Source organism: Aethalodelphis obliquidens, unplaced genomic scaffold (genome assembly GCF_003676395.1).
Source record: "Aethalodelphis obliquidens isolate GAN/ISIS:26980383/991018 unplaced genomic scaffold, ASM367639v1 scaffold28, whole genome shotgun sequence".
Lineage (NCBI taxonomy): Eukaryota > Metazoa > Chordata > Mammalia > Artiodactyla > Delphinidae > Aethalodelphis > Aethalodelphis obliquidens.
Window position 1 is genome coordinate 17,800,187 of NW_020837972.1, and position 24,717 is coordinate 17,824,903.

The 24,717-nt window shown below is 40.0% G+C and overlaps 1 protein-coding gene across 12 annotated transcripts in view; it reads right to left on the minus strand.

Moving 5' to 3' along the window:
* Nucleotides 1–944: 944 nt before the first annotated feature.
* SBNO1 (strawberry notch homolog 1) overlaps nt 945–24,717 on the minus strand; it is a 58,224-nt gene continuing 34,451 nt past the window's right edge. For 10 of the 12 annotated variants that reach the window (XM_027125013.1, XM_027125015.1, XM_027125012.1 and 7 more), the window contains 12 exons: nt 23,307–23,442; nt 22,465–22,577; nt 22,303–22,374; nt 21,709–21,808; nt 19,323–19,397; nt 18,495–18,641; nt 17,962–18,056; nt 17,769–17,861; nt 10,995–11,132; nt 10,252–10,328; nt 9,047–9,240; nt 945–7,489 (listed from right to left, as the gene is read on the minus strand). In XM_027125013.1, the coding sequence (XP_026980814.1) occupies nt 7,347–7,489; nt 9,047–9,240; nt 10,252–10,328; nt 10,995–11,132; nt 17,769–17,861; nt 17,962–18,056; nt 18,495–18,641; nt 19,323–19,397; nt 21,709–21,808; nt 22,303–22,374; nt 22,465–22,577; nt 23,307–23,442 (1,383 nt within the window). In that variant the 3' untranslated portion in view covers nt 945–7,346. The remainder of the gene's footprint in view (nt 7,490–9,046; nt 9,241–10,251; nt 10,329–10,994; nt 11,133–17,768; nt 17,862–17,961; nt 18,057–18,494; nt 18,642–19,322; nt 19,398–21,708; nt 21,809–22,302; nt 22,375–22,464; nt 22,578–23,306; nt 23,443–24,717) is intronic. The other 2 variants (XR_003436765.1, XM_027125017.1) reach the window with 2 other exon arrangements.

Below are 24,717 nucleotides of genomic sequence, written 5' to 3' on the forward strand. Positions count from 1 at the left end.
GGACTGCATGTGGCCCGACATAGACACACAGCAGTTGCTTATTAAACACTTAGTGAAGAAACATGAAATACAGGCACTTGGGCTTCCCTGGTGGCGCAGTGGTTAAGAATCCACCTGCCAATGCAGGGGACAGTGTTTGAACCCCGGTCCGGGAAGATCCCACATGCCGCAGAGCAACTAAGCCTGTGCACCACAACTACGGAGCCTGCGTTCTAGAGCCCACGTGCCACAACTACTGAAGCCCGCGCACCTAGAGCCTGTGCTCCACAGAAAGAGAAGCCACCACAATCAGAAGCCCGTGCATCACAACGAAGAGTAGCCCCTGCTCGCCGCAACTAGAGAAAGCCCGCGCACAGCAACGAAGACACAACACAGCCAAAAATAAATAGAAGAAATACAGGCACGAATTTCCACGAAAATTAGAAACTAAAAGGCTTTTCATCTGAAAACTAGAGGAGGACTGAGGACTACGGAAAGCACTACAGAAAGCACCCCACAGTGACTGGCACACGCTATGTTGTCTGCAGTAGTTTCCGTTTTGTTTTTTCTTAAGCAGAGCTCCAATCTTACGACTCACAGACTGGATGGCTGTGCACCATCAGGAACGAATTTTAAATAGGAAGCCTCATACCCCCAAGTCCTCCAACACTCTTGGCACCTTTCAGGGAGGACACCCCATGACCCAAGCCCCCCGGCCTGGGCACCCGGTGCTGACTCACTGAAGCTCTGCAGCAGCACGGACATTTCTGACTCTAACAAATGCTGGGTTGCATTTTCTCCACATCGTGAGAAGTCTTCTAGAATTCACTTAAAATAAAAAACCAACATAAAAGAAGTCCGAGCCCCCAACGGAAAGAAGCTCTCTAGGTGAGCGTGGTTGCCCTGACACAGCTTAAACGGGTGCTCAGAACCCAGACAAAGAAAATACACAGAGAAAAGCAGCATATTAGCCAGTTTAATTTATTTAAGAATCTTACAAAAAAAGGAAAAAAAAACAGAAAAACAAAAATCAAAAGACACAACAAAAAACCTAAATACAGAATTCATTACGCTTCATGGTTGATCGTTTTTACTTGCAAGGGTATAAAACCTCGCTAAATGCAGCCAATACATTTTTATTGCATGAGACCCAATTTTTAAAGTTACAAATCAAAACGGTCAGAACAATCGTTTCTGGACACTCGGTACTGTATTACCACGGAAGGCTGAAGCAGTGCAGTATCATCAGAACAGTGCGTACCCTTCATACACTGACGGACATTCAAAACAGAGTAGCAATATAAAAAGAGAGATTTTAAAAAAGAGAACAGAACAGAAACAACCAGAAGAGTTTACATCCACCTTTGTTTCAAATTGTCTTTGGATTCCATCATATGTTGTCTCAAGATGCACCATGTCAGATCAGTAAAGGAAGGAAGATCTATGCCTACGTATAAAAGTATCCTTTGCTCAGCAGAGGTAGAACCTGGCAAAAGTTTTATTGCAGAGATACAGCGTACCTCTTCCCACCTCTCATGGTTGATGGTAGATACAAGTGGTTATTGAAAAATAATATCAGTAGTTTGCAAATTCAGTATAAACCATGAACAGGATGATTTTTTCTGATGGAGGTGAGACTGCAATGTGCTACGTAGAAAAAAAGCTCTCTGCCCCGTAAAGTGGAAGTCAGAAAGAAGGCTGAAGCTTCTTTATCCTCTTCAGTGCCACAAATACTGTCACAGCAAGAAAGGCCCTCAGGACAGGGTGGACGGAAAAGCCAGGGAGTTCTCACTAAGGGGCCGGCGGACTGACCCTCAGCCCCAAGGAGGCCTGACCTGCAAGTATCAAAGAGAACTGACGTTCCCAGGTGGCACCCCTTGCTCGACTCTGCACTACAAGGGTGTAGTCTTAGCCTCATGGTGTCCTGACGGCTGCTGCTCCACGGGCGCCAGAGGAGGAAAGCCGGGCAGGACGTTTTGGGACAGGGATTCCCACTGGAGCTCTCCTCTGAAAGGCCCCGTTTCATGACAAATTAGGTTCCTAAGACTTACCTAAATGCAGACAACTTTTAAATTTCAGGAAGTCTACGAAGTTCAGTAGTAACGAGAGAAACATGTACACAAATGAAGGCCCAAGAAAGGCTCACGGCTATCTTTCCTGAAAGTTAAGGAGGAAGATTTTCTTAAAAGTGCGAAATCTGTAATTAAAAACGCAATGTTGGCCTCCCTGGTGATGATTACCACCACTTTTGTGAGCCACCCCTGGGTCTGCCCTACTGGCAACACTAATCCAATCATTAAGAATGCCCTGATCCAGCTCAGCTCCTAGCTTTACAGCCAATCTAGTCAAGATCAATTCACCAGCTCACTGGTGGCAGGACAGCCCAGCAGATCCTACCAGCCAGTCCCTCCACAGTTAACTGGCTGTTTTACCCTCAGCACAGAATCAACCCTTGAGCTGAAGGCTCATGGAAGCCTCCACAGCAGTTGTGCTGCTCGATTCCGGAGGAAAACTGTCCCTTAAAAGACATTCTCTAATGTCACCTGTCAGCATGGACACCAGCATGTACCAGGTCTGTCTCCACTCCTGCTATAAATATCCTTAACTGGTGGGAGCAGAAGCAGATTACCCATGCTCACTGGAAAGTAAGCTTCTGATTGTTACTTGCAGGCTAAAAGTACACGCTGGACTTCTTAAAGAAACAGAAAATCTGCAGCAGTAGCAGGTCATAAATCACTGTTCAGATCTGCAAGATTTTCCTCTCAGCTGGAAAGCCACAAGGATGAAGGATTTGGTGCAGGCCTGAAAAATTGCAAGGGTAGGAACAAGTCGGGTTTACTGAAGAGCAAGTTTGATCCCAAATGCACTGAAGAAGTTAGAGGAGCTTAAAGGAAGTCTTGGGAAGAAATTTTTTAGGTGAAAACATGAGGCTCACTATAGCTTCCAAAGAGCAACATAAATGAGCATAACTAGTCATATAATGACAGTATCAGAAATTGCACTCAAGTACATTCCCCCCAATACAATGCATTGCACACAGTAAAAATTTGTAATAAAAATGCAAAACACAATCAGGCATGTTGAAAAATATTAACACAAAACAGACATAGGAATTCTATGGTAAAGATGCAAAACCGAATTCTAAAATATATGAACAAATTCAACTAAGAAGTTTTTCATACGTTTCTACATCCAAAAAAAAGAACAAATTGTAAGAAGCCCCCTATGGGAAGTCAAGAAAAGAATAAATAGGATTGAAGGGAGGAGGGAAAAGAGAAAAACAAGCTGGTGGCGTCCCAATTTACAAGAAATATTTACATTCAGAATTCAAAAAGAACTCAACATTTCTATATATACACATTATGTACATATATATATATATATAAGTACAGCATAAAATCAGAAGGTGGGTTTTGGATTTCACCTCAAGTATGCAGAAAAAAAATTACTAGCTAGCTCGAGTTACAGGTATCTATAGATGTCTTTCCTTCACTTATATGCCCTTAAAAGACACTGCCTTTGTACTAGACAACTGGCATCCAATGAGGACTTTTTACAAATGGCTTTTGCTCGCAGCTGTAGCCATGACATGGACTGCCTGCTGCATATTCCAGCAGCAAAGCGTGCACAGTGAGCGTGCGAGGTGTGGTGTTAGCCAAGGAGACTCCAGACATAGAGGAAGGATAGTCAACAAATGCCTACTGTCCCTGGGATGCCTGCACTAACCAAACATCTGTTAACTGCATACTGGTCTAACAGCGACTCTTATGTAGCACCATTCTTAGAAACTATCAAATATCATTCAGGTACATTTTTATTTTATTTTTTCAGGTACATTTTTAAAATGAGAGTATTTAGATAGGGACCTTCCTCTTAATATCTAATCAAGAAAAGGACCCAAGTGAAAAACACTTTTCCTCTGCTCCTACTTTCATAAACTGAAATGCATCAATCATTTCTAATCTATTGCTTTTCTTCCCCTCCTGCTAAACTGGAAAGTGGAGGGGACTGAGGAAAGGCTCCCATTATACAACGGTAAGTGTCTGGTACCCTTTCTCGTCACGCCTGTTAGAAGTTGCTCTAATAGCATCACATGGAGATTAGCAAATGAATGCCCCAGTGGCTACAGCCAGAAACTTATGCTTCTAGAATATTATATACCCCTGGAGCTTGGTAATCTAGAACTTTCACCATTACAGATGAAGCAGAATACAAGTAAAAGGTTTACTGTTGCAACTCAAAAAGGTTTCTGAAGTGCTAGTTGGATTGGAATAAATATATATATATACATACACACACCACTACATTGCTTTGGATGCAGGTTCTTGCTAACTTATATACAGATGCAAAGAAAAGATACTGAAGAGTGTATCGGCAATTTAGCAGCAAAAAGGGAAAATTGCTTAAGATATTTACTTTTTCATCAAGTGTGTTTAAAAATACCTTATTAATACTTTTAGGAATTCATATCGTTGATAAATATCTGGATTATCCCACTAAACTGCAGCTTGTGGTAGGGAGGGTGCTAAATTAGGGGAACACTACCCCCCCGCCAATACCATCTGAGCAGCTCTGGACTCGGAAAGTGGTTTTCAGTACAATCGGCACTGTAAACTCTGAAAACACTAACGTGACTTGTAATCAAAATCTTTGTGCTCAGAGCCATATTGCTAAAAAGGGACAAAAGGCATTACAGAGGCCAAATGGACTCACATCGGGTTCAACAAGGTCCCTGGGTTCAGACGTGGCATTCAGATCCTGAAATACAAGGATCTGTTGTACAGAAGTTAGCTGTTGTTGAGACTTGATTTTTTGACAGAGGAGGACCTTGAATGCTGGGTTTTCCCATGTTGACCAACCTAAAACTTGCTGACTTGGGTAAGGGCACAGTGTTAAAGGTCATGTGTTCACCTCCAGAGAGGAGGATGGGAAGCAGACTGCCGGCGCTCACATGCACACCACACCACGGTAAGCGTGTGCACGTGGCACCTCGGCTCCCCATCCATTTACACGGCTGCCTTTCTGAGGTCTACTTTGAGAGTTTTCAGAGGCCTTATTTCTGGACTTTTTTTTAAAAAAGCAAAACGAAGCTGTTCTACAAAGAACAGAACATACATATATCCCCCTTTGTAACAAGATAGCTATTCCAAGAGCAAACATTACATCATAAATTGTGAGGGTCAACTAACTGCATGCTAAAGAATCCTCACACTGAAGCTGCTTGGAAAAAACCATAACCTGCTAAAAAAGATACTCCCACACACAAAAAAGGGAAGTTGGGCCAAGCCTCCAAGAGGGAGTCTCTTTTCCCCAACCCTGCCATTTTGTCTCACTGGAGGTAACAGGCTTGTTATGCTTCCCCCTCCACAGCTCTATTTCACCTTGGGATGTTGATGGAAGCTGACTGGGCTCCTGATTTAAAAACAGAAGAACTAACTGGGAAGTTTTGGTGCAGGTGGACAATTCTGCTCTTGACTGCCAGCTGGGTCTAGTGGCCCTAACAAGGGACATTGGTTGATATTCATATGGATCACTGCCTGAGATATAAGGACTAGACTGAGGATAAAAGTTGCATCCACTGGGCAAAATATGCCAAAGAACAGAAATTATTCTCAATTTGTTCCTTTAGGCGTCTAGAATAAATAATTCCAAAGAAAGAAAACTTATGGTAAACGTGACATAACCAAACTCAGGCTTGAAGAAACACAAGAGGATGATAGCCCTAGCTTTCCCATCACTTAACATATATCTCACCTAATTCTGCAATAAGTTTAGAAAGTTACAAAGGAGAACAGTTCAACTTGAGAAACTTTCAAAAGTACTATCATTTTACCCCTTCCTCAACACCATTTCAATTTTGAGGGGTAGGTTTTAAACCAAAATATAAGGCTACCTGGAATGTTGAGCAACACGCAAGTTCTGCAGCATCCCCATCACAGACTACTTTTGAAGGTGGTGAGGGCCTAAACAAGAGTCCACTTCTGCTTAGTATAATAACTTTTTATTTGACATCTACAAGATTGTGGTATCTTGCAGCTTTTGATCAGGTTTATACAATCTCAGTTTTTCAATAGTGCAACCTGTGCAAGCAAAAAAAAAAAAGGAAAGGAAAAAAAAAGGAAACAAAAAGACCAATTGTCCCCTCACTTGTTTTTATAAACATCTATTATAGGCGAAACAAAACTTACCCATATTATAGATAAGTGTCTATTCACATTTGTACATTACCATTTTTAACAGCTTGAGATAAACTCTACAATGTCTTACAACACATTAAACAATATTCAAGTTACTGGGTAACAACAATAACAACAAGAAATAAACATACAGCAGAAGCCTCAAGTGTTTCCTCATTGTCTAGTTTACAACTCAAGTACGGTTTCCATTTTTAAGAGTGACAAAGCAAATTAAGATAACGAAGTAAAAAAAAAGGAAGATTGTTTGCAAGACGGAAGCCAATTTGTACTTCTTTCTAAAACTATCTTTAAGTTAAGAAAAATGTAATTTTAAGAAAAGCAGGCTTGTAGCCATTTTTGCAGCACACATTAGGAATACTATTAATACATTAAAATTAACTTTTAAGAGTTTTATCACCAAAAAATGTATGTACTCATTACCTTGACAAGAAACCTGGGGCAGGGAGAATGGGAGAAGGTGATTTCGCAGGGTTTGAAGCAATACCCAGGTATAAACACTATAAAAATGCAATAACCAATGCTGTACATCTACAAATGTTTCTCTCCGTTACTTGACTTCTGTGTTAATCTTGTTTACGCATGCTTTCAAAGACATGCACTGTCAGAACAAAAACTAGAAAAAGAACCTGAATGCATGATATGTAACCTTTCATTTCATGCTTTAATAAACCTATTGTTTTAATAAGTTGGAAAAAGAAACCAATATATATTTTCTCTATTTATAGACTCAAAACACATGCATCCGGGGATAAGTCCCACAGCAATGGCATGGATGTACTGCGTTAACCCTGAGCACTGTATAACATAAAAGTAAAGCCAGTTTGGGAAGTTCCAAGCATTTTTAAACCAATTATGGTTCGTAGCTTTTAACAAACTCACAAACAAACAGACTGACACACACGCGCACATACCCCTCTGCTCACCCAAAGTAAAAGCATACGGTAAGTACCATGGGAAAAGCACGAGGAAAGACATATGTACCACCATCGGCACTGCTGATTTTCAGTTTTGCTATCTATTCCAGGTTTGTCCTTATTCCCAAAAAAATTAACTAGAGAGAGAGCACAACTGAAAAAAAATTATAATTCTTTGGAAACTGTCCCTGATTTTTATGCAAATGATATGCTTCAACAGCATTTCATATACATCCATGTTGAAACCTGTCTGTTCTTATGCGTTGCTCAAATTGGCGATGCTCTGGGGGTGACGCTGCTGCCAGAGCTGTTTCTGCTGGACCGCAAGCTGTTGAGACTGGTCTGAAGTTGACAGGAGATTTATAAGAGGAGACACACAATTTGCAGGAATGATCAAACCTGCAATTAGAAAACAAGAATTTATAAAGGTTGCTTCCAGGAGAAACCACACTGTTTTACAGCTTCATAGCAAATTCCAAATGAAGTATAATATTAAGTTTAATGAATAAGACTCCACAAAAAAACTAAATGAACACCTAATAACTGAACTGGCCCCTTCAGAAGTAGCCCGATTCCTCAGCAGCATCACCCACAAATACCTGAGCACATGCATGTGTCTAGTGCAACACCATCTTCTTGCTGAAGCAACAGAAGGCCAAGTACAGTACCTTCCTATCTACTACCTTTGAAGCTCCACAAATGTATGCAAGCACCACCTTCTTTGGCATATACTAATGCACCAGAGAGACTACAAAATAGTGGCTGCAAATTCAAATGCGTACTGAAGCAGTAACTTCTAAGTGGCACAGTGTGGAAGTCAGCAAACTGGAGAGTATATATATCCTCTGTAAGGGAACTTTAACTCCTCCCATGTGGGAACAGGGGCTCAATGTTCCAAGCTTCTCTGTTGTTGCTGCTGCTGTTGTTGTTTTGAAGAAGATAGAAATCCAGTCTTCTGATTTTTTTAAAATAAATTTATTTATTTTATTTATTTATTTTTGGCTGCGTTGGGTCTTTGTTGTTGCACACAAGGTTTCTCTAGTGGCGGCGAGCGGGGGCTACTCTTCATTGTGGTGCCTGGGCTTCTCACTACAGTGGCTTCTCTTGTTGCGGAGCGTGGGCTCTAGGCACATGGGCTTCAGTAGTTGCAGCACACGGGCTCAGCAGTTGTGGCTTGTGGGCTCTAGAGCGCAGGCTCAGTAGTTGTGGCGCATGGGCTTGGTTGCTCCGCGGCATGCGGGATCTATTCGGACCAGGGCTCGAACCCGTGTCCCCTGCATTGACAGGCAGATTCTTAACCACTGCGCCACCAGGGAAGCCCACAATCTTTTGATTTTTAAAAGTTGGCAACTAACTCAATTGAAATCTTGCAACCAAAAATACTTGAGGATCAAAAAAATGTCCATGGACTGACTAGCCCACAGGCTACCAATGTGCAACCCAGGATACAGAGAAAGGTTGTTGCAAAAGAAACAAAGACAATGCGACAGGGAAAGTGCAATAACTGGGTGGATTTCCGTGAGGCCTGTCATTGAGGGAACAGTGGGAGCGGCTAGCCTGGTCTCCCTTGCTCCCTGCAGGACTCCAGTCCATCCCCTGTGCACAGTGGCTTTGACTTCCATAGTCTCAATGTGGCACAATGAACATAAAGACTTCAGAGAATCCTTAGTCTTCATACCAGGGAGCCTGCACAGATGTCGACAGTGAGGGAGGGGAGCAAGAGCACCGAGGGCAGCATAAAATCACAACCACATCAGGATTTCAGCCAGAGCCAACTACACCCATTCAAAAGCTTAACTACTGTTTATCCTTTTAAGAACATAATATAAAGCAAGCTCTACCCCACCACTGGAATAGACAGATGCTAAGATTCTAAGACGTTAGAAGCAAAATAAGAAAAACACAGGACCTGATTTTTCTTCTCAAGGCTCAAACCAAAAAAAAATTAAAACTCACCTACAATCCGCTGTCCATCCTCTGTTCTTAGCCGAACTATCTGCATTTTCACGTTTGTGCCACTGACAGATGCGAGAACACCCTCGACTTTTGTCCAGACACTCAGTACTGAGCCACATAATACATAGTATGTGCGGCAACGAAGACCTATTTCACAAACTAATCCCAAACTTGCTTTTTTGCAATTGCCACGCCTAGGATAGATAATAAGGAAAAAAATGTATATGTGCGTGCACACACGCACACACGCACACGCGCGCACACACACACACAAGGCCCACAAGGTCTACCCTAATTTCAAATGGAAAACGGCCTACCGTCATTTACCTTTACTGATAAAGTTTGTAGACTGCAGTCCTTCTGACATTGGATTATCCTGTCCAACTTAAGGTATCACTACTGATTTTAAAATTAGTTATTTCTTGGGCCTGACTCCCTTATAAAAGGGCTGATTTATTGGTCTTGATATCCATTTAAGCATTTGTCATTTTAATATCCATTAGTTTACTGTATTAATGTCAGTTTATAAAATAATCCTGCCAGTTATTTCCATAGTATTAAACTACCAATATACAGTTCTAAATCAGGTAAGTGGAAAAGCCCTCAGCAAATAAACAAAAGCAAATTTATCTACCTACATGTGTCTAAATAAAAACCTAGCTAAAATTCATCTATATCCTGTATCCCTTTTCAAAAAGTGGGCCAGATACTCCATTTTCAATGCCCTGAAATGAACATAATGACTTGAGAACACCTCTGGCTAGCCTAGTAGGACGCAGGATCAGCTCCAGGGCTCAACAACAAAGTTTCTAGTGCTGTTAACTATTTGAGGTACCTCTGTGGTTTCCTAGAAGTTCCCTAGCCTTAAAAATAAAACTGATTTGGGACACCAATAAAACTTTGGAGGAAGGAAAAAATAAAGGAAGGGAAGGAAGGAGAGGAGAAGGAAAAAGTCTCAACCCTAAGAATGATAGTTAAGTCCATGCTGGCAGACAACATTTGGTTGGAAGTAACAAAGCATCAGTGGGGAGACCTAAAACAGTGCATGGTCCAGAGGCTTCCAACAAGTACCTCTGCTTAAAGAAACAACACCGAGCAATTGATAATCTGCTTGTGTACTTATAGGGACAGATAGCTAAAGAATGAAGGGGTGTTTAAATCTTGATCATACTTTGGAATATATGGTGAGAAAAATGAAAACTAACCAATAAGCATGAGTACAAGTATCTGCAGATGAATTATACTGATCTAACCAGTGGACCAGGGCATCGTCTGAGACTACCTGTGAAAATAAGACAAAAATTCCATTGAAAAGGTATTGTTTTAAACAAACTGGTTGCCTAATTTGGTCTCTAAAGCCAACTTAAAACCATCTTTATACAGAAACCATGGTCTTCACTACTGCTTGCATTTGAATTTTACCCATAAAGCTCTGCCATGAGGTTTTTCCCATGTAATGAACATTTCAAATAGTTAACTTAATTATAATTGTTTGCAAGTGAAAATGGCTAGGAATAATAGTAATATAAGGTAATACTAACAACAAAATAACATAGTAAAGTTAGGAAAAAGAGATATCACTGTTTTTCCAGAAATTATTGCAAAATATAAACACAGCAGTTCACAGTAAAACCAAGAGCTGGTGGGAAGGAATTTCAGTCTTGTACATCTTCCCTTTATTTAAAAAATTCTAATTTTTGTAGTTAGCACTATAGAAACTTCCTTTTCTGATAACATAAGCTGTTTCAAATAATCACCTTTAAGTTTCCTAACAGTTGATAACATTAAGACTGGGATATTAATTTAACAAGAGTTGATAAAACTTTTTCTGAAACAATTTTCCAGTAATCAAATAGGAAAAATTGACAATTTACATATAAACATAGTTGCAATATATTATTATAAAACAAGTATTTATACATAACATCATGTACAAATGGAAAAATACCTTCTTATATTTCTTTTTTAGATCAGCATAAATTTCTAATTTGAGCTGTTTCCCAGTATTTGGTCTATAAACTAAGAAAAGCTTCTTTTTAGGATTCACTTCTTTAACTAAGATGGCAGTTTTCTTGTTGTTTCTTATCTATTAAAAATAAATAAATAAATAGGTGAGAAAATATAAAGATTCAATACTGCACACTTTAAGACATGCTTGCTGTTTGCACCATCACATCACGATCAAAGCCAAATGAGTTTGTAAATACAAAACTGTGTGAAAGGAATAACACCTGCTGTGTAACCGACTTGAACAAGGTCTCACCAAAGTGAAGGCTAATGGACCTTATCTCTGAGGCAAGACAATCTTTAGAAAATTGTGTTGAGTAATAAGATTTAAAGCACGATGTCCAGTGGAGACAATTTTGCTTCCTCTAGTCCAGGAAACTGGACTTGCAGCCTCAACAGGGTCAGAGGTATGTGAGGTAAGAATCTAGGTAGTGGGCAGGAAGGGTCTTCACAGGAAATAATTTTACCTCTACTGTATGTTACTCTCCTTCAAGTTACAATGAAATATATAACCTTCAAGATAATGCCTTTTGATCACCCACAGTCCTCTGAATTCATCTACTCCATCAGTGCTACAACCTATTCCTATGGTTGTGTGACGGTAAAATATCACATGAAATATCACAAATTCATCTGTAAACAGTAACACTGTAACAGGAGAAAGCCAAATGCTGAACAAATAATACATAAATATGATGCAGAAGTGGAAGAAAACGATGCATTAGACAAACGATGGAACTTGTTTTATTTTAAAAATTTTTTAAAAGTTGGACTTTATGAGAAGAACCCTGAGATTTGTAAAAAGCCCCATTTAACGCAAGGAAAAATAAGATTGGGAAAATTAGTATTTCTTTTGAAGAATGGTGAACAATTTCAAAGCAACAGTCTCCGGAGCAAAACTGAAGGAAAAAGAAAAGTTTCAAAGGTATTTTCCCAGCTCCTCTACAAAATAAATCATTTGCTAAGCTACTACCTTTTTTAAATTTTATTTTATTTTTGCGGTACGTACGTGGGCCTCTCACTGACGTGCCCTCTCCCGTTGCGGAGCACAGGCTCCGGACGTGCAGGCTCAGTGGCCATGGCTCACGGGTCCAGCTGCTCCGCAGTATGTGGGATCTTCCCGGACCGGGGCACCAACCCGTGTCCCCTGCATGGGCAGGCGGACTCTCAACCACTGCGCCACCAGGGAAGCCCTACTACCTTTTTATATTAAGATAATTCTTACGCTGATAAAAGGACCTAATACTTTACTTTTCTCTTCATTGATACTAAAGATCCTTCGTCTTTTACTTGCTCAAATGATTTGAAACATTGTTTATATAATTACTGCAAAGTCTATGAAACAAAAGTTAAGTGAAAAATACATATAAAATTTTGTAGCAGCTGATGTGAAATTCTCTAGCTAACTATACTTTAAGGCAGTGTTTAAAGCACATAGCAGTGTGATCTATCTTGACAGTGTCAGGTTAATTCATTGTAACTATAAAATAAATCATCACACTACAGTGGAATTAAAAGTGATTCTGACATGGCTTTCCTAATGTCAACACACGGTAAACACACTGCAAGTTGAAACTGCTTGCTGCTGAGGCGGCTCAATGAAGGAGGCTACAGCTTCTTGGAAGGATGTCTCTTCCAAGGTCCTCACTCTTCACAACCAGCTGCCTGTGGCCGTGCAGCAGAGAGTAACAAAGGACAACGCTACCACATCCTTTCACTCAAGGGAAACTGGTGGGGATCAGCATTTTCATCAAAACCTACCGGTGCCTCAATTTGGCAATAATTTCAAGTGAAAAAAATATAACCAGGCTTCCCTGGTGGCACAGTGGTTGAGGGTCCGCCTGCCGATGCAGGGGACACGGGTTCATGACCCGGTCCGGGAAGATCCCACATGCCGCGGAGCGGCTGCGCCCATAAGCCATGGCCACTGGGCCTGTGCGTCCAGAGCCTGTGCTCCGCAACGGGAGAGCCCACGGTGGTGGGAGGCCCACGTACCACAAAAATAAATAAATAAATAAAATAACCAATATCCTATAGTGACCAATCAAAATCCCATCCAAGGTCTCGAGAGAAATCTGAATAAAATCTAGTGAACTGTATCAGTATCTTGGTTGTGATATTATACTATAGGTTTGTAAAATGTTACCATTGGGAAAACTGGTGTAAAAGGAATTTCTCTGTATTATTTCTTATAACCTCATGAGAATCTACAATAATCTCAATAAGATTTTCAAACACACATACACACACATACATGCACAACTAGGAGCCAGATCCAGTTTGAGAGCTTTGCTATTGAATCAGAGACCAGTAAACCAGGTTTATGGACCAAATGGCTTGAGGCTCCTAAGCTTAAGAATAGTTTAAGGAAGGAACGGAGAAAGTTTCTTAGGAAGGAAAAAAATCCATGCTGTTGAACCTAGGGTCAGGACAGGAATAAAGACCCAGACGTAGAGAATAGACTTGAGGACACAGGGATGGGATACGGTAAGCCAGGACCAAGTGAGAGAGTAGCACTGACATATATACATTACCAAATGTAAAATACATAGCTAGTGGGAAGCAGCTGCATAGCACAGGGAGATCAGCTCGGTGCTTTGTGAGCACCTAGAGGGGTGGGATAGGGAGGGTGGGAGGGAGGCACAAGAGGGAGGGGATGTGGGGATATACGTATACGTATAGCTGATTCATCTTGTTATACAGCAGAAACTAACACAACATTGTAAAGCAATGTTGTAAAGCATTGTATACTCCAATAAAGATGTTTAAAAAAAAAAAAAGGAGAAGGCAGCAACTTAAACTCAGCCAAATCTGCTTGTTATCTTTCCCCTCAATCCTGATATGTCCTTTTACTTGTTCAGTTTTACCCATCCCACCCTAGCTAGAAACCTCAAGATAATACTAGAAGCCAAGAACAAAGCTGGGGGGAAAATCATTTTTCAGACTTTTAAGAACTAAACTTTTTCTCCTCCAGGATCTTCAAAAGAGTTTATCCTCTCATTCACACATAGAAAGAAGTAAGTGATCTTAAGATCCAGTGATGCCATTTCTCTGAATCTACTCTAGAGATACACTCACACAGGTACATAAAGAAGCATGTCCTTTGTAAGAGAAAAAATGGAAACAACCTAAAAGTCAATTAATACGACACAGGCTAAATAAACCATGGTATATTCATAACACAGAATACCATGCAACAGCCACAATGAATGAAGTAGTCCTATAAGTATCAATACAGAAAGCACTCCAAGACTGATTGTTTAGTGAGAAAGGCAATTTAAAGAATGATCGATACTGTATCATAGAATTGGTGTAAAAAAAATAACCAACAACAAATCAACCATCTAAAACAGTAAATTGTTTCCTATGGCTATAATACATATGCATTAAATGCACAGAAAATGGTCTGGGAGAATAGACACAAAACTGGTAGCGGTGGCTACCTCTGGGAAGGTGGGAAGGGACCGTGGCTGGGAATGATGGTCAAAAAATTTAGTGCTATCTGTATTTAAATTTTTTCACAAGTGTAATAATGCATTCATGGGTACATAATTCAATTAAAGAATTTAAGAAAAAAAAATCCACAAAGAATAGTCAGCAGAGACCACATATTCTCTGCAAAACCTGAAATACTACCTGACCCCTGACATAAAAAATTTAGGGATTCCTGCTCTAGAGAGCTTACTTATGGTTTCACTCTGCCTGTGGCATCATCATATTTGGTCTCCTTTACGCAGTTCTTGAACCAGGTCTTCATTTACAGTTGGTCACTCCATAAAGGGCTTGGCCAAAAAGTTCGTTCGGGTTTTTGGTACCATCTTACTGAAAAACCCCAACGAACTTTTTGGCCAACCCAATATTTGCAAATAAAAAGTAAAATGTGCTACACACATACAAAGCAATATTAGTCACAAAAAGAAAGGAAGTTATGACACATTCTACAACATGGACGAACCTTGAAAACATTATGCCGAGTGAAAGAAGCCAGACACAACTGTCACATACTGCACGATTCCACTTATATGAGGTACCAAGATACGCAAACTCATAGACAAAAAATAGATCAAAGGTTATCAGGCCAGGGGAAAGCTACTGTTTAATGGTGATGTTGGCACAACATTGTGAATATAATTAATGACACTAAATCATACACTTTAAAATGGATAAAATGGCAAACTTTGTTATATATTTTACCATAATTTTAAAAAGTTAACAAAACGTAGAGAACTTCCCTGGTGGCGCAGTGGTTAAGAATCTGCCTGCCAATGCAGGGACACAGGTTCAAGCCCTGGTCTGGGAAGATCCCACATGCCGCAGAGCAACTAAGCCCATGCGCCACAACTACTGAGCCTGCACTCTAGAGCCCGTGAGCCACAACTACTGAAGCCTACATGCTGCAACTACTGAAGCCCACGCGCCTAGTGCCCGTGCTCTGCAACAAGAGAAGCCACCGCAATGAGAAGCCCGCGCACCGCAACGAAGAGTAGCCCCTGCTCGCCTCAACTAAAGAAAGCCCACGCCCAGCAATGAAGCCCCAACGCAGCCCAAAATAAAAATAATTAAAAAAAATTTTTTTTGACAGCAACTCTATCTCAAAAGAATAAGTAGCAGCATCTTTAAGATATCCAAGAAAAGAAAACGTGAACTAAAGATTTCATGTCTGGGCTTCCCTGGTGGCGCAGTGGTTGGGAGTCTGCCTGCCGATGCAGGGGACGTGGGTTCGTGCCCCGGTCCAGGAGGATCCCACATGCCGCGGGGCGGCTGTGCCCGTGAGCCATGGCCGCTGAGCCTGCGTGTCTGGAGCCTGTGCTCCGCAACAGGAGAGGCCACAACAGTGAGAGGCCCGCGTACCGCAAAAAAAAAAAAAGATTTCATGTCTGGTAAAATTTGTCTTTCAAGTACAAAGGCACAAACTTACCAGCACGTAAGAATTCAGGGAGTAATGTTTCCATAAGCCCTTCCTGAATCTACTACATAATGGGCTTCAGACAAAATAACTAGAGAGATATTAACCTAAGGACTAGTGAGTGAGTGGTGAGCTTTAATTATAAATTAATTACCTGTAGAACTAAGATTAATTAAGGGTTAAAAGAAGAGTATAGGGCTTCCCTGGTGGTGCAGTGGTTGAGAGTCCGCCTGCCGATGCAGGGGACACGGGTTCGTGCCCCGGTCCAGGAAGATCCTACATGCCGCAGAGCGGCTAGGCCCGTGAGCCATGGCCCCTGAGCCTGTGCGTCCGGAACCTGTGCTCCGCAACGGGAGAGGGCACAACAGTGAGAGGCCCGCGTACCAAAAAAAAAAAAAAGAAGAGTATACTATGTAATTGCCATATGTTGACGTGCAGAAACAGTATAACTATTTTTTAAATAGCATAAAGTAAGTTTATGCAAAAAAAGTTATTACAACAAAAATATTTTCAAAATACTGGGGCATAGTATCCATGATATTTTATCATCCTGTGTGCCCTGAAGAACAGGGATTATTAGTGTGGAAGAAAGAAGACCAAAATTTCAGAGAAAGGTCTTCCCTGGTGGCGCAGGGGTTAAGAATCCATCTGCCAATGCAGAGGACGCAGGTTCAGCCCTGGTCTGGAAAGATCCCACATGCGGCGGAGCAATTAAGCCCGTCTGCCACAACTACTGAGCCTGTGCTCTAGAGCCCGCGTGCCACAACTACTGAGACCACGTGCCACAACTACTGAAGCCCGCGCACCTAGAGCTCATGCCTCTCAACAAGAGAAGCCACCACAACGAGAAGCCCGCGCACCACAGAGTAGGCCCCAGTCGCTGCAACTAAAGAAAGCCCGCGCACAGCAATGAAGACCTAACACAGCCAAAAATAAAATAAATTAAAAAAAAAAATCAGAGAAGAGATAAGATTAAAATTCCACATTTTTTGTTTGTTTTTTGTGGTACGTGGGCCTCACACTGTTGTGGCCTCTCCCGTTGCGGAGCACAGGCTCCAGAAGCACAGGCTCAGCGGCCATGGCTCACGGGCCCAGCCGCTCCGCGGCATATGGGATCCTCCCGGACCGGGGCACGAACCCGTGTCCCCTGCATCAGCAGGCGGACTCTCAACCACTGCGCCACCAGGGAAGCCCCAAAATTCCATAGTTTTGATCAGGACAAATAAATATGCATTCATTTGTGTGTGTATATGTATATGTCTAAATATAAACACGTACACACACGTGCACACACACACATACACACTCACACATCCTCTCTCCTTAGCTCTGTCCACAGGCAAATACTAAACCAATGAATGTAGTTACACTAATAACTGAAAACTGAATCTTGATGACATAAAGCATTATTATGACTAAAGAAGGTCACTCACTATATTATGGAAAAAAAGGGTTCAATTTACTAATAATATGTAAACATTTTTTTTTTTGCCCACACCACGCAGTATGCAGGATCTTAATTCCCTGACCAGGGATCAAACCTGTGCCCCCTGCAGTGGAAGTGTGGAATAGTAACCACTGGACCACCAGGGAATTCCCCAATAAGTAATAATTTAAAACTAGCATTTAATAATACTCCTCAAAACGTATTAAATAAAAATATATCACAATTACAGTGATAAATTATCAAAACACAGAAAGCTAAATACAATTGGAAAATCAGCACAAAGCGAACAGGTAATTACAATGCTGGCAATGAAAACACATTACACATCTTAACAACTAACATTTAAGGGAAACAAGCCTTACTTGCAATGACAAATAAAAGCCATCATCTGGTCCTGTCAACTCAGCCCAAATCTTGGTAGCTTCCTCCCAGGACATTCCCCTCTCTACACTTATCTGTAAAAAAAATAATAATAAAATTTAAATTAAACTCACTTCGGAGAATGCTTACCAGAAAATGATATTATACTTGAATGTGCACGTTTTCTAAACTTACCGTGTATAATTCTACATGGCCAGAGGTTGAATATCCTGGAGTCAGAAACTTCTTAACATCACTTTTCCTCACTTTTTCATCTCCAGAACCAAGATCTTGAACAAGAAAAAGCAACATATAAGTATAAAAAAAATTTTTCATCAATAATACATATGACAGGCTTCCCTGGTGGCGCAGTGGTTAAGAATCCGCCTGCCAATGCAGGGGACACAGGTTCGAGCCCTGGTCGGGGAAGATCCCACATGCCGCAGAGCAACTAGGCCCATGCGCCACAACTACTGAGCCTGTGCTCTAGAGCTCGCGTGCCACAACTACTGAAGCCCGTGTACCTAGAGCTCATGCTCTGCAACAAGAGAAGCCACGGCAACAAGAAGCCCAGGCACCACAACGAAGAGTATCTCCCGCTTACTGCAACTACAGAAACTCCATGTGCAGCAAAGAAAACCCAATGCAGCCAAAAATAAAATTAATTAATTAATTAAAAAGAAAGAAAAAAAGAATACATAAGATGTTTTAAAAATTTCCCAACTTACCTAAGATTCCCATATCATATCTTCCATTTTTTTTGGCATTTTGAACAACTGCAGTAAGTGTGTCTGCAAAATACTGAAATAACGCATTCTGCTGATGCACCTCCATGCCCAAAATTCTATTTAAGAATTTTCCTATGTTGTTATAATCTGCAATGACAAGATTGTATGAAAGATTTAATGCATTCAAATGGCAATTTAAAAAATTTATTCATCTCAGCCTAGTAAGAGTCTCACTTTCTTCTCTAAGACTTCCCTCACAACTCCTGTACCGTTCCCAGAACAGGGCTATACTTCGACCGCTTCTACCTCTAGCAATTAGCACGACTATACTACATGCTCAAAAGATGTTTGCCAAATTGAATTTTTGCATCTTCAGCTTCACTTACTGAAGGTATGCATATAATTTAGCACAACAGAATGTTAGTTTTCCAACATTAAGTCTTAACCCATAAAGTTTAAGTGCTGTTAAGTCAGTGAAGCTCAACTTTGGCTGCACAAGTAAGAATGCCCAGGAGCTTCTGGAAAATTACCGACGTCTGAGCTCCTGCCCTGGCTTCAGTACTTTTTTAAAAACTCAACAGCTGATCATATACGCAACCTGGTTTGAGAACTGCTGCTATGTAGAGAGAATAGAGATTTAATTTCTTGAATAACCATAGTTATTCATAGCAAAAACCACCCAGAATGCTCTGTGAGCACTCAGTAATGAGGGATTGAGACCTAGAGACTTGAAGCTTCCCCTTCAACTTGACGAAAGCATAAACAACAAAATGGGCTATAATGATACAGCAACAGTTATGAACATACATACAAAAGTCATACCATTACCTTTATCTAGAGTAAGAATTCCTGAACGATCTTCTACATTTATCAGGCCAACTCCTATCAGTCCTTGTCGAACATCTGTAATAAAACAAATTTATAAAAAACCTTATAGCCCAGGGCTTCCCTGGTGGCGCAGTGGTTAAGAATCCGCCTACCAATGCAGGGGACACGGGTTAGAGCCCTGGTCCGGGAAGATCCCACATGCCGTGGAACAACTAGGCTCGTGCGCCACAACTACTGAGCCTGTGCTCTAGAGCCCGCGAACCACAACTACTGGAGCCCGCACGCCTAGAGCCCATGCTCCACAACAAGAGAAGCCACTGCACCACTGCAGTGAGAAACCCACTCGCCACAACTAGAGAAAGCCTGCAAACAGCAACGAAGACCCAATACAGCCAAAAATAAAAATAAATTAAAACAAACAAAAAATAAACCTTATAGCCCAAATAACTCAATGAGCTGTTAACTGACTAATCAAATTAGATCAAGTTCTAGCATATAAGACACAGTCTATGTATCTTCCATAGTTCCTATTAGCTGAATTAAATGGAACCCACAGCCCCTAAAGATCTTTAAAATCCTAGAATACTCAAACCTCACATTATATTTTATTATTTCACTAAAATGTCGTATCTTTTCAACAACAACCTTTGGCAGTGGAGATCCTTGGCTACAACACTGTCACCCACAGAATCTAAACAACTTTGAACATACAGCAGGATACTGATTAAATAATTTATATAAGGAAATAATCATGCTTCCTTTCCAAACGTTACCTATCAGTACTGACAAGGCGATGCAGAAGATAAGCAACGTGTATAACTGTCAACATGTTCTGAATTACGTTACTAAGAGGACAGTTTATAAAACTTTTAAAAAGTATTTGTGTCCAGGATCTAACCCAGACTTACAGTAAAAAGGGTTTAAGAAAGAGAAAAGGATCAACAGGAAGCATAATTATATCCTATTTACACATTTATTTAATCAGCTAGACTGCTACATGCTCAAAATGTGTAGATTCTGCAGAAGATGACAACTCTGTAGCCAAAGAGCTCCAATGCAAAAAATCCTCATTTTGGGAATCCATCCTATGGGAGGAAATTCCTGAATAGAAGGATAGCTGCTATAATTCCAGCACTGTTTGTGATGCAAAAAAATGAAAGCCACTTGAACATCAACAAGGGAAAAACTGTTACATAAGCTAGATGTAGAATATTACACAACTGTTAAAATATGTGTTAGTACTATAGCTATTGATTTGTAAGGGATGCCTGTGATGTACCAAGTGAGAAAAGTACGTTGCAAGTAATATTAACATGTTTTTTTTTTAAAAAGCTCTGTGTTTAGACAAATGGATAAAGGTGTGTTAAGGCTGCCCCTGTTCAGACTGTCAACATTTGTTAACCTCAGCAGGTGAGACTGGTAGGTAGCAGGTAGTTAAGGAGAGGGTATGGGCTCATTATTCACTTTTAGATTGTTTTCATCACTTATAATGAATAAAAAACATGTAATTTTTTAGAATTAGAAATAAATTGGGGAGTTGTTTTTGACAATCCCTCCAATGACCAAACAAAAAGAAAATAAGAGGGAATGAAAGGGAAAGGGAGAAAAAGAACAGGGCCAAGACTTTATTGGTTTTTTGTTTTGTTAAATGCCATCAGTGATTATAAGCACCCCTGCCAGCTACGTCAATATGGACTGTTACCAACACTAAACATGGGTTCAATTGGAAAGGACTTCCTAGTAAAAAATGCTAACTCTATAAGGATAATGTTTCAAATACCTTACATCTGTTTATTTTCCAAAATATTTTCAGTTTGCTGAACTACTGAAATCACCCAGACTACTAATATTAATGGGGTAAAATCTATTCTTCAGATTTGCAAGATACATCTAAGAATTTCTATAGCACTACTTAGGACTTTTTTTTAAATATAAAAATTTCTAAATACACACAAATGTAAAGAGAATATTCTACGGACCACAGGTACCCAGCACCCAGTTTTAACAACAGTTAATACACGGCCAGTTTTATCTGTACCTCCACTAGCCCCCACAGATTATTTACCTAGGTACTTTAAATTTTAAAAGCTATTTGGCATAGTCATGTTCAAATTAATCTAACAAAACCATTTTTCCTCTAGTAATCTAGTATTAAACAACATGCAACGAACTCTATCAACAGTAAAAACACGTCACCTGAATGAAAATTTAATAAATCTACTGCTTATTATAAGACATCAATTTAGGTGTCTGTTAACTATCAATTTCTAAATTTTATACATTTTATGTCCAAAGAAAACTAAAAACAAGAGCACATGTTAGAATGAGTTTTGTACCTTCTTGTCAGTACTCATTTTCCTTTGTTATGATTATTTTTAAAAGTTACCTTTAAAGAATTCTCCAGGATAGTCTGGAGGTGGTGATACCATAGGAGAATCTAGGTTTACAATGGATTTCATGACAATTTCTAAAGCATTTCTTCCATACTGCAATAAAAACCAAATAAATTTAACAAGTTTCAGCATTTGGATACTCTTCAACCACATGACCAAGTGAATGCTATAAAAACTATTATTGTACCAAAGAGTCAAAAATAGCAGGACTCAATTATTTTTATATATATTTTACACTGCCTAGTGCCTCATTCACACCTTTGTACACAGCAGGCATTCCATAAATAAACAACTTTCTTTACTTCTGGGAACTCACACTTCATTCATCCACAAGTATTTATTATAATCTTATTTTCCAATAGGAATGAGAAGATGATTATATTGCACAGTTGATCACCAAAGATCTAACTGCCACGTGTCTTATAGGACTAGCCATGACTTTATAGCAAAACCATAAGAGGAGGCAGCTTTAAGTTTTAAACAGCAACCACTTTCCCTTTCTGTTCCTTTCCCTTTCTGTTCCCTTTCTGTTCCTTACAGACATACACTGCAATCATTTTTCACAGATAGTGAAAGCTGAAATGTACCTTATTATCAAAGTTGAACCTACTCAGATCTCTGGATTCTGTTGCTCTTCTGTCTCCATGTGTAAGCGCACCCTATCCAAACATAAAATCTCCAATCAAGGCACAGAAGACAGGTTAACATATATCATCTTTTACACACATCTATATAACTCAAAAACTTACCAAACTCTCAAGTCTTTTAGCAACAATAGATGCAAATCTTTGTTCTCCTGCCAATTCAGAAATCAGAAAGACGTATTCCGGAGCAGTAACTTGGTTTGATCTATGAGTTCGTCCTGTAATGACAAAAAAAAAAAAAAAAAAAAATTCGCTGATTGTGCTCTCTAGATACTAATATTCTGAGACCTATTCCCAGCACTTAACAGTAAGCTGGTATCCAGAAATCTTTAAATCAGAAGAAAAATTAAAGAATGTAACAATTACCCTAACTCCCCAAAAGGCACAAAATCAAAAACGCCAACTTGAACAACATCTGTATTCAGAACCTTACTCCCACTTATGGGGGAGCAGAAACTCCATAAAATTATTAAATGATAAACACATTACTGGTGCTACCCCAGTTTAGTTGACCACAATGTTGCTGATGCACAGCTGCTCTGGATTCTCCCAAAATTGTTGTTATTGTTGTTTTAAATCACCAGGTCACAGGGACATGAAGATGGAAGGGAAGGGAGGAGCAATGTGCCCTCAATGAAGCTACTGGGGGTTGAAAAAGACATCAAGTGGCAGCTGCTCTGACATGGATAACACCCTTGGAGATCTACAATGAAGATACTCCTGAGGAGCCCCATTCTTGAATATAATGCCAGAAAGCCCTACCATAGGTCTTTTACAGCTTTTAAAACAGCCAAGAAATAAATTCATGATGCCCTCTATATTTTAAGGTATATGCAATACACAAACATCTCCAAAACCTACATATGTGTCAAGTTTAGTATATCTAGCATTAAAATATTTCGCCAGTAATTCCTGGCTATGAAGTGAAACTCAGTGTAGGAACTTACCAAACTGCTGAATTGCTCTATCAGCACTCCATGGTAATTCCAGGGTCATATGAACTCTTCGCCTTTGATTTTTAGCTCTCCTATCTGCTTGTAATGAAATACCTGAGCTGGCAGCTTCTGAGATGATAGCAATATTCTGTATCAAATGTAAGGAAAAAAGAACAAAAGATCACTTCTGCACAAAGAGAGGTGGGGAAACATCCACCAATACGTATTCTCCTTTACTTCCTAACTCTCAGTTTTAGCTGTACATGGTTACAAGGACACCCAGAATCAAGATTACATTTCCCAGTCTCCCTTACAGCTAAGTGTGGGCACACTCCAGCCAGTAGGTCACCTGAACAACGTCCAGGAAATGTCCCTAATCAAAGATATGCCCTTCCCCTCCTCTTTTTTTCTCTCTGCTGACTGAAATGTAGAGGTGTGATGACTGAACCTGAAATATGGAGGTAACTAGGAAATGGAAGGCTGCATACTAAAGGAACAAGACAGAAGAGACCTAGACTTCAAGGGGTCATACCAGTCCTGGTCCACCTACTCAAACTTGTACATGAGAGAAATGAACTTCCACTTTAAGCGAATATGATTTTGGATTTTCTGTCACTTAACAGCCAAATCTGATCCCAACTAATACAATTTCTAATGCACATGGGCCTAAATTACTAACGAAACAAGTACTTAAAATAACTGATAATACCTCTACCTATAATCTTTAAAATATGTAACATGAGCTTTTAAATACATTTAAGAGACAACTTTGATAATGGTAATAGCTACTGTCTATTTTCTAGTTGCAGAGGCAAAAAAATTTTGAAATACAAAGCAAAATGTGGATAAAGAGATAAGATTTTATTCTACCCCCTTTAGATTAAGGAAGGAGGTTGAAGTGGTGCTCCTACCTATTTTTTAGCAAAACGCTTATAGCAATTCCAACTAGATGGAGGAAGAACTGATCTGAGAATCTGAAAATTGATGAAGTTTACTTAACAATAAGAGCATACAGAAAGGGCCTCTGAAGGTGACCACGACCTCTGCAGTGGTCAGTTACGCAAGTGTAATCTACAACCATTCAGAGTAAATCGTCTCAACAGGACATGGCAGAGCAAGACAATAAACAGCAAGATCAAAGGATCCCAGTAATCGGGGCATGTGCTTAAATATATTTCTAGACTCAAGATTACACTGACACTAGGGTGTAGCATTAGGTGTAGTGCCACTAAGATGACCTGAGAGAACACAATATTCTGATTAAAGACTTCAAAGGCCTCCAAAGCTATCAAGAGCTACATCTAATTCTATGCACAAAACACCACATTCGATTTATAAGAAAATAATGAAAACGTGAAAATGTTCAGTGATTATGTGTACTTACTTAAAAAAATAGAGTAAGAACATTCAAAAGACATGATTT